Raw genomic sequence first — 14,625 nt, 5'->3', positions numbered from 1 at the left:
GTGCTGGGATTACAGGAAAGTGCCGCATACCCAGATGAACATGAAGTTGGTTGTTTGCTTGTTTTGGCTTTCCAAGACAGGACGTATCTGTAGTCCTGGCTGTCCTGGAACTCTGTGTGGACCAGGCTGGCCTCCAACTCGGAGATTAGCCTGCTACTGCCTCCCAAATGCTGGGATTAAGATGTGCATCACCATGCTCAGAATACAACTAAATTATATATATACATATTTAAAGTTTTACTTCCTATTTGTGTGTGTGTGCCAGAGGAAAACTTTGTGAAATAAGCCCTCCCTTTCCACCTTTATGCAACTCACATCATCAGGTTTGCATCATCTTGGGCAGCAAGTGCCTTTACATACTGAGTCATCTTGCCAGCCTCTCAACTGTTTTTTTTTTTTTTTTTTTTTTTTTTTTTTTTTTTTTTTTTTTTTTTTAATGTTTCAGATTTATTTTATGTGTCTTGAGTGTTTTGCTCAAATATATATCTGTGTACCACCTGAGTGCCTGATGCACAAGGAGGTCAGAAGAGGGGTTTGAACCCCCTGGGACTGACATTATGGACGACTGTGAGTCACCATGTGTGCGCCATGAATCTAATCCTCTGCAAGAACAAGTGCACTGAAACCACTGAGCCATCTCTCCAGCTTCTCCACCAACCCCTCAACTGCTTCTTACCCAGCATCTTTCTATCCTGTGTCCACCTTTCCTTTAAAAGCTCTTATTTAGCCCAGGATGGTCTTGAATGTGCTATGTAGCTGAAAATGATCTTGAATTTATAATCCTACCTACATTATCTGACTGCTAGGACTACAGGAGAGAGCCACCATCCCTGATTTATATAATGCTGGAAATTGGACCCAGGATTTTGTGCGTGCTAAACAGGCATTCTATCAACTGAGCTACATCCCTGACTGTTTTGGTTTTGGTTTTTGAGACAGTTGGTTGTAGCCCAGGCTGTGCTTGAACTCCTGGTTCTCTTGCTTTCACCTCCCAAATGCTAGTAGTCTGGTCAGATGGGAAGGAAATGTGGTAAATAATGGTGGAATGGCCAAGCAGTTAAGAGGCAAACAGCAGTCAAACAGTTGCAATCTGGCTGGAAAGTTGGGAGTACGTGAGAAGTAGAGTAGTGGAGGCATGGCTGGGGCCAGACTTTTCATTTAGTAATGGGATAAGGAATAAGCTTTGCAAAGATTGGCCTTGATTCTGACTGATTTGGGTTGGGATTGGGGACTGGTGTGAAGAATGGGATATATTGTCCTGTGAGGTTTTGAGTGAGACAGGCAGGAGCCTGTGAAGATCTGTTAGCAGCTGTACTCGGGAGAGAGAAGGACAGGGTCACTAAGGTTGAGTCATTGCTACAAAATGCAGGGACAGTTTCTTAACTGAGTCCTACATAAGGTGCTTGCCAAATGTTCATTTAATGAACATGTATAATGGGTATCCTCAGAACAGAAAGACAGTATTGTCAGAATTCTTGGGGGAAAGAGGCCTGGTTAAACATATAGTCTGTGTTTTTTCTCCTGTGAGCATCCACTTTGTCATTGGGGGTGAATCCCAGGGATTGGACTCAGGGCTTTGTGCATGCTAGGCAAGCAGTCTCAACTAGTGTCTAGTTTCAACACCTACATCTCAACTTACTATACCATACTTGGATTGTAGGGTGAGGTGGGTCATGGGCAATGCTCGCTCTGAACTGTCCTCATCTCTTAATGGGCACAATAATACTTGAATGAATATTCTGCCCCATTCCTTGAGTTATGTTAGGTGTCTATTGCCTTAATTTTTGATGACCCCACCTTCAATAGCAGAGGCCAGTGGCTAGCTGTTTCAGAGTGACCTGTGTCTGTTAGTCAAAGGTTGTGACATTACTTTAGAAGCCCCAAGGGTTGTTAGTTCATAACTTGTCAATTTGTTACTGGACCGTCAACATATAAGGCCTTACTTGTGTATGACTGATCATCTGCATTGAGAGAAAGAAAGAGAGACAGAGGAAGACAGAGAGAGAGAGAGAGAGAGAGAGAGAGAGAGAGAGAGAGAGAGAGAGAGAGAGAATGACTAAGGCAAGAGATTGAGGCTCACATCTGTAATATTAGCATTATGAGAGTCAAGGGAGAGGGCTAAAGCCAGAATGAGACCTTGTTTTGAATGAGGAAGAGGACAGGCTTGTTGTGGTGGCATATGCCTTTAATCCTAGCACTTAAGAAACCGAGACTGGTAGATTTCTGAGTCAAAGCCAGCCTGGTCTACATACCAAGTTGATTCCAGTTAAAGGGGGCTGGAAGTGGCTTGTGAACAGAACCTGCTCTTGCAGAGGACTTAAGTTCAGTTCCCAACACCCATGTCAGGCAGCTCATAATTGCCTGCAACTCCAGTTCCAGGGAGGTCCAACACCTCTGGCTTTTGTGTACCTGCATTCTCATGCTCATAGCATAAAAACAAAATCTTAAAAAAAAAAAAAAAAAAGAAAAGAAAAGAAAAGAAAAAAAGAAAAAAAACCCCCAAAAACAAGCCCCCTCACAACATTATAAAAGTAATTTTAACTTACACTAGACCTACTGTGAGCCTGACAAACCCAGATTGGTCTGTTCAAGAAACCACATTTTACCGTAAAGTATTTTGATGAATATATTGATGAATTTAGCATTGAATGGTAGGTAACTAAACCAGTAGTTCTGGGAACCAGTTAGCAAAGCATATCTCATCACTCCATGCAGCCAAGGCAAGAGTTCAAGGCCAGTCCAAGCTATATACAAGTTCACCAGGCATATGGAGATTACATCTCAAAAAGCAAAAAAAAATCCTCTTCCTTTCTGAGTAAAGCTCATTATTAATGTTTCCCACTTTCTAGTACATTTTCAGATTCTTCTGGTTGTATTGCACATTAACTGTTATTATCATCATCATTATTTTCTGGAGCAGGATCTCAGTCTCACAATGACTATACTCATATAGGTAGTATGGTGGTTTGAATATCCTTGGCCCACTGTTAGGAGGTGTGTCCTTATTGGAGGATATGTGGCCTTGTTAGAGGACTTGTGTCACTGTGGGAGTGACTTTGAGGTCTCCCAGTGCTCAAGCTCTGCCCAGTGCAGGGAGAGTGCCCTTCTGCCTGCCTTGGATCAAGATATGGAACTCTCAGCTCCTTCTCCAGGCCTGCCTGCATGATGCCATATTTCTCACCATGACTATAATGGACAGAATCTCTGAAACTGTAAACCAGCACCAACTAAATGTTTGCCTTTGTCAGTTGCCTTGGTCATGGTGTCTCTTCACAGCAATAAAACTCTAAGACAGGTAGTCTGAAATCTAGGAGGCTGGCCTAGAATTCACAAACAACAATTCTGCCCCAGCCTCCAGAGTTACTAGGATTAGAGGTGTGTCCACCAGGCCTTAACTATCATTTTAAAAGTCACAATTTATTAGTGTTTCATCACTTTAGGTGTCTTAGACTGACCTTTAATGAGATCCTACGGAGGTTTCTATTTTATGAGCACATACTCACAGTTTTGTCTTTTAGGTGAGATTACTTAAGAATTAAAAAAAAAAATTTTTTTTCAAAGTGAACTGGTTATTGTGACACAAGCCTGAAATCCTAGCACTGAGGAGACTGAGGAAGGGGGATCACGAGGCCAGTCTGTGCTACATAACAAGACCCTGTTTAATAATAAATCAAAATGAATAATTCTAAATGTTGATTTGGATCTTGTTATAAAGAGTTAAATGTGATTTAACTCTTGATGTAATTCAAAGTAGCACTTCCTAGCCTTGCCGGTGTCCTTACTATGTCAAAACAAACCCAAAAGATTCAAAACACAGTTGCTAGCTGGAAGTTTATTGGCTTATTGAATAACAAAAATGACTGGGAATACAATACAGGAAACAAAGAAAACGGCTTTATTTTTATATCCCAAGGTCAATTCTGCCTTTCCCGGGTAAAGCTTTCTAATTTCAGAGGGAAATTGGTCTTAAATGGAATAGTTTATTCGGAGTAATTCAGGTCATGAATTGGCTAGAGTGCCTTACAAGTGAACCAGTAGCTGTGGTCCTGTCCATTGTCTCTTTTGAAGCCTCCTGGCAGGGAGAGCAGGATGGCCAATCCCAGCTCCCCTCCTGGAGCCAAGGCTAATAGGATGCCCTGCTGATGCCACAGGTAAGTCCAGACGGTGCGGCAGAGAGGCTGGAAGAAGGAGCTCTGCCGGGGGTACACAGATGCTACGAGCCTCAAAGGTGAGTGAGTGCAAGAGGGGAGAGTACCCCGAAGTACCTCCCTCGGGTTCTGCCCGAAGCCAAGCAATTGCTCTGCCACTGAGGTACACCCCGGTCCTGGGCTTGCACCATCTCCCTTAACGCTTCCTACTTGTTCTGAAAAACCAGAATTGGAGTTTAGAAACCTTACGTTCTCCTCTAGATTCCCCTTAGAGACCCAAGAAAAGGGAATCTGAACACCCTTGCGATGAGGGTGTTCGGTTCGGGGATTTCCTGAGCGTTTCCCTCACGGACGTCTTGCTTGAATTCACCCTCCGGTGGGCTTGCCTGAGGCCAGCTGCCTGCGGCCCGGCAGGTGGCAGGGTTGACGTCGCAGGTTAGCAGCCGCGGAGTGCGGTCCTTCTGGCTCCAGGGGGCGCTGTGCGCGCCCGGCCTTGGCCTCCGCCGCAGCTCCGTTTAAGGGTGGCCAGCAGGGCACGTGGCTTGGGACCGTGTGGAGTTTGCGGCCGCTAGACAGCAGCTCCCGAGTTGGGCGGCTCCTGCTCCTTTCCGACGCGCAGCCCGCGCTCGGTCGGACCTGCTGCCTGAAAATCAGCCTGCGCCTGGCCAGATCTGTCGGCGGAGGACCGCAGCCCAGCGACGACGCGGTAGCCATGGCTGCAGCGGCGCCCGCCCCGGTAAGCGCCCCGGCCCATGGCCGCCGCGTGCGAGGGTCTCTGCCCACCCGGCCCCGAGCGCCCCCGACCCTGGGGTCAAGGAGCCACCGGCCTGGAGGCCACGTAGGCCACCAAAGCCATCAGTCTACACCTGGCGGCGGGCGGCCTAAACACCGGGCCCGGTGGGCTGGGCCCTAAGACCGGTGACCGCGGCACGGCCTCCGTGGCCCCGCTAGGCCGGGTGCTCGCGTATCTCCGGAAGGCCTGGAAGGAACCATGCAGATAACACAGTCGAGAGTCCCCCTGCCCGTTGTTTCTCCTGAGACCTGCCGCCGAGCAGTCAGACAGGAGCCAGTGCCGCCTACCTGCCGTATCCGCAAGGTTGAGGCTGCGAAGGGGCCTCAGACCAACACCTTAGAATGAGCCCACCATTAAAATACCTAGCGACTCTACTTTTTCGTAGGAAACAATACCGAACTCAGTTTGCAACAGGTTTCTGACTTTTGTGACTGTTTTTTTTTCTTCCACCCAAGATCTAGAGGTTCTCAACCTGTGGGTCTCATAATCCCCGTGGAGTCGCGTATCAGATATTTACATTACAATTCATAACAGTGGTAAAATTAGTTGTGAAGTACCAACAAAATAATTCTGCTTTTGTGTGTCAACTTGACACAAGCTATAGTCGTCAGAGAGAAAGGAGCCTCAGTTGAGAAAATGCCTCCATCCAGTAATACTACTTAAGGCATTACTCAAGTTGCGATCACAGCCAATTGTGGGTGGTGCCATCCCTGGGCTTGTAGTCCTAGGTTCTATGAGAAAGCTGACTGAGCAAGCCATGGGAAGCAAGCCAGTAATAGCACCCTTCTATGGCCTCTGCATCAGCTCCTGCCTCTAGAATCCCGCCCTGTTTGAGTTCCTGTTTATAGAGTGAGTTCCAGGACATCAAGGCTACACAGAGAAACCCTGTCTCAAAAAAAAAAAAAAAAAAGGGTGGGGAGGGGAGTAGCTTGGTAATGTTCAGTATGCCAATTAAGAGAACATGCTAGAAGAATTTTCACCTGTAAAAAAAAAAAAGCTCTCAGTAAGTGGTATCTATTATTACCAATATATCTCAGACAGGTTTCTGAAATTGTAGTCTCCTGGAAGCTTTTTGAAAGGAACCTCTCCTTTCTTTAGTTTGCTGTGTGTCCTTCTGGGTTCCCTGACTACAAGGAATAGAAAATGAGCTGGAATTCTCTAGGTTGTGGGAGCAGGACTGGAAACCCTTTTGGTCTCTGTCCACCTGCTTCTACCCCTCAGCTGTCTTGCAGTACCTAATATCCCAACAAACTTGCTAACAGGATCGATATGTCAACACTATGATAATAACTACAGCTGATACCACAGACGCTCAAGTCCCTAACGTAAAATCGTGCAGTGTTTGTATATAACCTACTCATATGCTTTGAAATACATTCATTGATTTCTAGATTGCCAATACAATGGAAAGGTTAATAGTTGCGTCATGGAGGAAATGATGACAAGAAAAATGTGTATACGTTCAGAATAGACACAACGTTTTCTTTTCAATTTTTTTGTTTGTTTTTTGTTTTTCGGGACATAGTTTCTGTGTAGTCCTGGCTGTCCTGGAACTCACTCTGTATGTAGACCAGGCTGTCCTTAAACTCACAGAGATCTGCCTGCCTCTGCCTCTGGAGTGCTGCAATTAAAGACGTGCCCCCTCCCCTACCAACACTGACTCCAAATACTTTTATCCAAAGTCAGGTGAATTTTTGATTGTAGACCTGCAGGTACATGGGACAAAATGCCATTTAGGCAACAACAAAAATGCCACAAACCAGTGTTATACACGATGCAGCCTTGGCTGGTCTGGGACTTGTCATGTAAGTGAGATCAGGTTGACCTTGAGCTCACAGAGATCTACCTGCCTTGAGCTCCTGAATGCTGGGATTAAAGACATGCTACTATGTCTGGCTGGTCTCAACTTTTCAGTCTAGGCTAGCCTAGAACTCACTGTTGAGTTCAAGCTGCCCTTGAATTTGAGGCAACCTCCCTGCCTCATTTGTGAATGTTGAGATTATAGGTGTGTGTACTACCATGCCTGGTTTACGACGTGGATATTTTGATTATATGATTCTCTTGTCTCTTGAGCAGCTTTCTGAGAGGGACAGTCAGAGGTGTACTGAGAGGCCTCATACCCCTTCTTTTTCACTCCAGCCAAATACAGAGAAGAGTTCATACTTCTACTCCACGGAAATCACACTGTGGACTGTGGTGGCTGCCGTTCAGGCCTTGGAGAAGAAAGTGGATTCTTGTCTGGCCCGCTTGCTGACTCTGGAGGGCCGTGCAGGGACAGCAGAGAAGAAGCTGGCTGACTGTGAGAAGACGGCTGCGGAGTTCGGCAACCAGCTGGAGGGCAAGTGGGCCGTGCTGGGGACCCTGCTGCAGGAGTATGGGCTGCTGCAGCGGCGGCTGGAGAACCTGGAGAACCTCATGCGTAACCGGAACTTCTGGGTCCTGCGGCTGCCCCCTGGCAGCAAGGGCGAGGTCCCCAAGGTAGCCTTTGGATGCCCTGATGTAGGGAACCTGAGGGCCTGTGGCTATAAGCATGTGGGTGAACAGGTGTGACACTGGTTTCAGGTGCCCCTGACCTTTGATGAGGTGGCTGTGTATTTCTCTGAATCAGAGTGGGCCAGACTGGAGGACTGGCAGAAAGAGCTCTACAAACATGTGATGAGGGGCAACTATGAGATGCTCGTTTCCCTGGGTAAGGCTTCAAAGGAATACCTGGGCTTTTACTCAGCAATGGCTTCTCACAGTCTGCCTGTGCTTTGGAAAGCCAGACTCAGATCTTTCTCCATGTCCTCCCCACTCTGTATGCAGATTATGCCATCTCCAAACCAGACATTCTTACCCAGATAGAACGGGGAGAAGAGCCCCATCCTGCAGACCCCTGGGGCCAGGAGAAGGGGAGCGAGGAGGAGACAGTATGGCCGAGGAAACCCAACACCGGTAAGCATCGGTACACCCTGAGACTGCTGGGGCAAGCGAACAACAAACTGCCTTCCTGGAGCTGGGAAGAGAGCACAGGCCCTTTACCCAGAGCTGGCTGCACTTTGTCCAAGGCTGCTCTGAGCAGGAGTAAAGCGAACTGTAAGGATTCTGACTCTGTATAAGAGGTACCAGCACAAAAGGGATGGCCATGAGGTCAGAGGCAGCAAATAGAGATCAAGGATATAACGGGCCTCTTCTGAGTGGGCTGATGGTCTGTCCTGGTAAAGCATCTACTTTGTGCCACCTGCCGTGGTGTCCATGTCCATCAGCGTTGTTCAGCTGGCCACAGCAGGAGCAGTCTCCTGCTGTTGTGCTTCTCTCAGGGATATGTCCCTGGTGGAGAAGGCTGGGGCTGCTCCAAAGCCAGCGTTTGACAGTGGTTCCAAAGGGACTATTATTGACTCCTCTGGGGGCTGGCAAGGCTCAGTGGGTAAGAGCACTCACTGCTCTAGCAGAGGGCTCGTGTTCAGTTCCCAGCACCCGCATGGCAACTTAGAGCTGTCTGTAACTCCAATTTAGGGAATCTGGTGCCCTCTTTTGGCCTCTGTGGGCCGGAGTCTTGCATGCAGTATATATACATACATGCAAGCAAAACACTCATACACACTGTCACACATGTACATGTTTATTTACTTATTTTATTTTTGGTTATTTTATTTAGGGTCTCACTATTAGGTAGCTCTGGTTGTCCTGGAATTCACTATGTAAACCAGGCTGGCCTTGAGCTCATGGAGATCTGCCAGTTTCTTTATTCCCAAGTGCTAGAACTAGACACCTGTGCCACCATGTTTGGCAATAAAATAAATATATCTTTAAAAAAAACATAACCCAAAGTAGAACAGAACAGTAACCACAAAATCATCATGATAGCAGTTTTTGGCAAACCTGGGTTACAGAGTAAGACCTCATATCAAAAAGAAAAGAAAGGGAAAAAAATCAGTAATAGAAATTTACCACCCATTTCTCTTCGTAAGCACAACCACAATATTATCACCTACCCACAGAAAATTATCTAACACCCAGTCCTTATTCTGTTTTCAGTAGGGGCTTGGATCTTAATTTTAATAACCCAAAGTCCACAGACTGCATTTGGTTTAATCTATAAAAACTCCAAATCCATCCACATTTTCTACAGTTTTACTGAGCTGTAATTTATGTACCATATAATCCACCTATTAAAGTCTAACCCTAACTCCTCAAGGTTGGAGGTGGGAAGACTGTAATCTAAAAAACCCCAAACGAATTGGAAAGAATCAAGAGTTCATGTTTAGGTGGGGTCTATGGAACAGGTTTGTAATCCAGACTATTCTAGGGCACAGGAGACTCATGGGTCAGAGCCTACTTAGTCTACAGAATGAGTTTAAGGCCAGCCTGGGCAACTTAGTGAGACCTTGTATCAAAATTTAAAAGTGAAATTAGGGCTGGTAAGATGGCTTAGCAGGGAACAACATGTGAAAGACACAAAAAATAGGCTTTAGACAAGGACTGAGCTCCAGGCAGTGGGCATAGCCACTGTGTCTTTACATTCTGTCTTTGGTCTGATAGCCCAGAATGCCAGAGACTCTTAGTGTGGCCCCGGAGTCTGGGAGACCATGGTATTGTGCTCAATGACAATGGTTTGTGTTTCTAGGTATTTCTCTGAGTCCAGAGCAAGCCCCAAGTCCAGCTAGCCCTGCTCAGGAGGAACCAAATCAAAGGCAGACACCTGGGCAGCAGCAAGAGGACACAAGCATGGCTCTATCTGAGCCAGGCACTGGTGAGTGCGAACAGCTGGACAGTAACACTGGTGTTCTCAGCATAAGAGACAAGCCAGATGTTGAACTCTTAGAAGCTGGACCTTGAAGAGGTAGGGTTAGTCTTTTCAGTGCTCAGATGTCTGAATAGCACTGTGGGGGCCTGGACACACCCGTCTGCCTGGAGTAAGAGGAAGAGTATAGATGGGCCTGCTGCAGCTTTCTGCAGTGGCCATGTAACCGGGTTGGTCTCTGTCTCACCTCTCAGTGTGGTGCTAGGTTGGCACGCTGCAGTTTCACAGTATTGTTTCTGAAAACTTGTTGAGACCTCTGACTTTTCTCTTTCATCCGGGATCTGTGTCTGCTTCTGTTTACAGGTGGGCCTTTCCTAGACTGACTCAGAGGATGTGAGCGCCATGCACAGAGTTGGCCTTACTGCGTCCCCTTAGTCTTCTCTTGCTGGTGATCTCACTCCTAATCCTTTTTGCCTTCCTTCGAGTGATTTCTCTGCATCTCCCCACAGCACATGACTTCTTCCTTCTGTGGAGTTCCACCCAGCTAGTATAATAAGCTTAAGCTGTATGCATGGAATTTGTGAGATGGGACTGGGTTAGGAGGGTAATGTCCTCACCCATTGCAAAACTGGGATTCTGTTCTGGGACCTTCCCAAACCTTCTATTATTTTGAGACTGATGACGGTGACAGATGTGGAGGGGCAGGTTATGAGCCTGTGTGTACACGGGATTGGCGATGTGGCCTTTATAGCTCTGTTGTCATCTCAGAGGCTCTCCAGATGAAGCCTGAGGAGTTCTTCTTCCTGCAGACCCTTAAGCATTCTAGGGCCTGCTGAGGCAATGGCCATATCTCCTATGACACTTGTGTCAAGTATGACCCTCATCGGATTGTTCCCTCTCACAGGGATTCCAGCAAGCACCAGGACTTTATCGATTAGACAGGAGGAAGAATCTGCAGAGGGAGGAGAGTTGCTACCCTCCCTTTCCACAGATAGCGTGCCTTCTGTGGGGTCAGGTGAGTGAAAGAGAAGACACTTGTGACTGTGGCAGAGCCTCATAGAAGCTCAGAGGGTCATTTGGTAGTAACAGCCTGTGGTCAACTGGCTTTCATGGAAGTCACTGCTTGAAGACATGCCGCAGGTAGACAGATTCTATCTGCTGGTGTTAGAAAGGCTGTTCATAAGGTCTGCTCCACTCCCACAGTGACTCTGTGAGGTGACCTACCTAGATTCACAGCCTGTGGTATCTTGCACTTTGCATGTTGATCTAGAGTTTCAGTGTAGGTCCTTCACCTGGATTCCATATTTTTTTGATAAAGCTCAATGCCAAGCCTGTTTATTTTCTGTCCCTGGGGACCACTATCCTCACCATCTCAGTTACACTCTTGCATCAAGTGAGACCTTCACTGAGACCGCACAGGAATCACATGCTGATAGGGCAGCACACACCTTAGTGAATTTGTTTCAGATGGGTGACATACAGGCAAGTCACTCCCTTCTCTCATCTAGGCCATGCCCCCTTTTTTGAGATGGGGTATATGTATTGAGATGGGGTGTATTTAAAGTCGGCTGGCTTTAAAATCACTGTTTGACTAAGGCTTGTCTTAAATTTGTGGCAATTCTCCCATTTCTCTTCCTGAGTGCTAGGATCACAGCTACATGTGACCCACAAGGCCTCTTAGATTGTGACTATTCTCATCATAACATTTAGGGTCTTGGTAGCACCATTGCCATGGCTGGAGTGTCTTCCCTCACAGTCTCAGCCATCTGTCTCAGAATCAAATCATGGACTCTGCTGGGTCCCCAGCTCTTGGCTTCTGCAGCTTTCTTCTTCCTCTGGAGTTCTTAGCTCAGCTTCCAGGAATAAGGCATAAGACAGCAAACAGAGTTGAATAATACATGAGACACTGCCTGTCCCATGATGTCTGTGAGTAGGACCACTGGCCTGCTCTGATGGCACTCACAGAAACTGGGGAAGGGAGGAAAGGCTTGAACCTGGAACAAGACCTGAATCGAATGACAAGGGAAGCCATGTGGTCCTCTTGGAACCAGTAATGATTTCTTTGTCAGGTGGCGGTACTGTGACCATCAAGACAGAAGCCCTGTCTGAGGAGGAACCTGAGGAGCAGCTGCCGGAGTCCTCGAACCAGTCTGTATTTAGAGTCCGCAAAAGGCCCAGGATTAAGACTAGAGGCTACAGACGGCATCACATCCAGGGAGTGCCTAGGGTGCGGATTGGGGAACCCCAGGCAGCAGAGGCAATGGGAGAGCCACCCTGTATCCTTCCTCGACCCCAGACGCAGGGATTCCTGTGCCCTGACTGTGGGCAGAGCTTCCACTTGAAGATTAATCTGATAATCCATCAGCGGACTCATGTAGAAAAGGAACACAGGGAGGCTTGGAGTGGCTTCCCTGTTAGGTCAGGGAAAAGCCACTCCACACTGGAACCAGGAGAAGTAGTGGTACCAGGCCCTGTCATCCGCTGGCTTCCTGAGGAGCCCACAAGCCACCAGTCCCCAGTAAGCCATGCCTTCATGGGACAAAGGCCAGCAGCTAAGGTTTACCACTGTAGTAAATGCCTTCGCTCCTTTCAGCATCAGAAGAGCCTGGCACTGCACCAGTGTCAGCACGCAGGCAAGAGGCACGGCCTGTCTGCCTGTCCCTACTGTGGCAAGGCCTTCCGCTGGCCCTCAGACCTCTTTCGTCACCAGCGCATCCATACTGGTGAGCGTCCCTTTCAGTGCCCCAAGTGCGGCAGGGCCTTTAAGAGGAACTACCACCTGACTGTCCACATGCAGAAGCATTCCTGAGGCCAGGCAAGCCTCATTTCTTCTTGCTTTCCGTCCTCCCAGCAAGGCTGACCACGAGCCTGCCATGATACTCTCTGGCTCTCCTGGCAGGACCTGCACTATCTCAGGGCCTTTCTCTGTGCCTGACCTGAAATTGGTCCCTCAGTCTGGGATGGCTTTGGAGAGTCTGTTTTTATTTTCCTTTCAAATTGGAAGAAGCAGCTCTTTTGGTGACTGTGTGTGTATGACAGGATGCCTCTGTCTCCTAATTCCTCCCTTTGGACATTCCTGACTTGTAAAAGATTCTTAAGATTTAAGGTCAGGCCTCTTTCGCTGGTACCGCAGGCAGTAGGAACAGAAATTGTGTCTCTTCCAGGTGGGACAAGAGGCCTGGGGGGAAAAGTTTGAATGGAGAAAAGTCTGCAGTCCACCTGAGAAAAGAAGGCAGGATGGACAGATGGCTAAGGGAAGCACAGGAAGTGTGCATTGGTTTGTTTGTTTGCTTAACGTTGTTACTTTGAGATTTTTCTTGGAGACCAGAAGCTGCTGTGGGGCAGGAACTTTTGCTACTTCCTCCATGTGGGGTTGACAGGATGGGAAGACCAGCTTAGTGTAGACTTGCTTCAGTGGGGATGCCCTGAAAGCAAAGTGCCAGGGGATTTGAATGCCTACAATGGCTTTCTATGAGTCCATGTGAGTCTCTCCCTCACATGGCAGGTACATATCCATTACTACTACTTGTGAGGAAAGAGAAGCTGGGAAGAATGGATTACTCCTCGCAGATCTCAGTGTTGACAGTGAAGTTGTGTAGCTGGGCTTTGGCTACTTTGTGGGTTCTTCTTTCTTCTATCCTTCACCCCTTTTCTTCCCTTCCAAATAATAATAGCTGGGAGAGAGAAAGGATGGAGGGAAAAGTGGGTGATGTTATCATTAGACTACTTCCTGCTGATAAGTGGTGTTGAGTTTCTTGGGACAAGTTTGATCTCCGATGTCAGGATATCTAATTTGTCCTTTGTGTACAGCTACATAACAAACCCTAATGGACAGCAACCAACCAACAGCCCACCATTAGCAACAACAACCAACACTTGGGGCTCTAGCATTTACCCTCTTGAATAGTCCCCAGAATTCCAAACAGCGCACAGGTGCAGAAACTATCTGCCGCTTGCAAAAATCACACTCCTGCTAAAGCACAAAAGAAACCATAGCCACTGCAGACAGTCTGAAGCAGTCCAGTTCCCACACCTGGGTTTAAGACAAAAACATTCCTGTAAGGTTTCTGTGTTTTTCAAAGAAACCAAAACTCTACTGCTGTCACTATGTTATTGATCCATTGTGACAGGCCTTCAAAAATGCCTGAAAGAGAATGTTAGAGCAAGCTCAGAAAGCACCTGTCCTTTGCCTCTCTCAGGGCTCATGTTCCTTGTGTGACAAGGAGAACAGCTCCAGGATGTCACCTTAGAGTTGTGTCAAAAGAGGCACCAGACAAATATGCATGGTTTTGCTTTTCCTATTAAGTCTGGGACACTTTTCTTGATCCTGTGTCCTTCTTCTCCAGACAGGAGGGACCTTTCTTTCCTGCCAAGTGGTAGAAGTTCCTTCACTTTCCGCTGAGCTGGTACTTTAGGGGCCCTTCAAAAGCACAAGCTCGAGACCAGGAATTTGAGGTGATAGTGTCATGCCTCAAAGTCATGAGAGCCGGTGCTTCACGTGCCTCTTTGTCACAGCACCTTGGGTGCTCCTGGAGCTGGGGTGTTGGATTCCAGTACTGATAGTTTGCTTTCTTGTTCGGCACTCAGACACCAGAGCACATGCTCCTGGGTGCCTTCATCCTTGGCTATGCTATTTCCTAATGTCCTTCAGACTATAGCCATTCAAAAGCCCTGCACAGATGAGGCAGAGGGTAACACTGCCATCATTCCTGGGTAAGGGTAAGTAAGCAAGTCTGTGGCGTGCAGCCATGGTTCTGGACTCTGCTGGCCTTCTCACCCAGCTGTTGTTTATGCCCTACAAGCCAGACAGCCGTCTTCAGTAAGTGTTCAGACAGGATGTGGACAGTATAGCTTCCCAAGCTTAATCCTGCCTGCAAGTGCTCATGCCACTGTCCCGGAGGCTCCTGGCCTCTCCTAATGCTTTAGGTGTTCTCTGGAAACAAGTATTCTATATTTGAAGC

General features: G+C 47.5%; 1 protein-coding gene across 1 annotated transcript; it reads left to right on the top strand.

Moving 5' to 3' along the window:
* Positions 1 to 2,506: 2,506 nt before the first annotated feature.
* LOC117721036 (zinc finger protein 783) lies at positions 2,507 to 13,760 on the top strand. Its single transcript, XM_076913402.1, has 7 exons — positions 2,507 to 4,884; positions 7,081 to 7,419; positions 7,504 to 7,630; positions 7,747 to 7,875; positions 9,548 to 9,673; positions 10,569 to 10,679; positions 11,734 to 13,760. The coding sequence occupies exons 1-7, from the start codon at positions 4,861 to 4,863 to the stop codon at positions 12,471 to 12,473; spliced, it is 1,596 nt and encodes a 531-aa protein (XP_076769517.1). The 5' UTR covers positions 2,507 to 4,860; the 3' UTR covers positions 12,474 to 13,760.
* The last annotated feature ends 865 nt before the right edge of the window (positions 13,761 to 14,625 follow it).

This window comes from Arvicanthis niloticus, chromosome 15 (genome assembly GCF_011762505.2).
Source record: "Arvicanthis niloticus isolate mArvNil1 chromosome 15, mArvNil1.pat.X, whole genome shotgun sequence".
Taxonomy (NCBI): domain Eukaryota; kingdom Metazoa; phylum Chordata; class Mammalia; order Rodentia; family Muridae; genus Arvicanthis; species Arvicanthis niloticus.
Note: the sequence above shows the minus strand (reverse complement) of the source record. Positions and strands in the feature narration are given on the sequence as shown.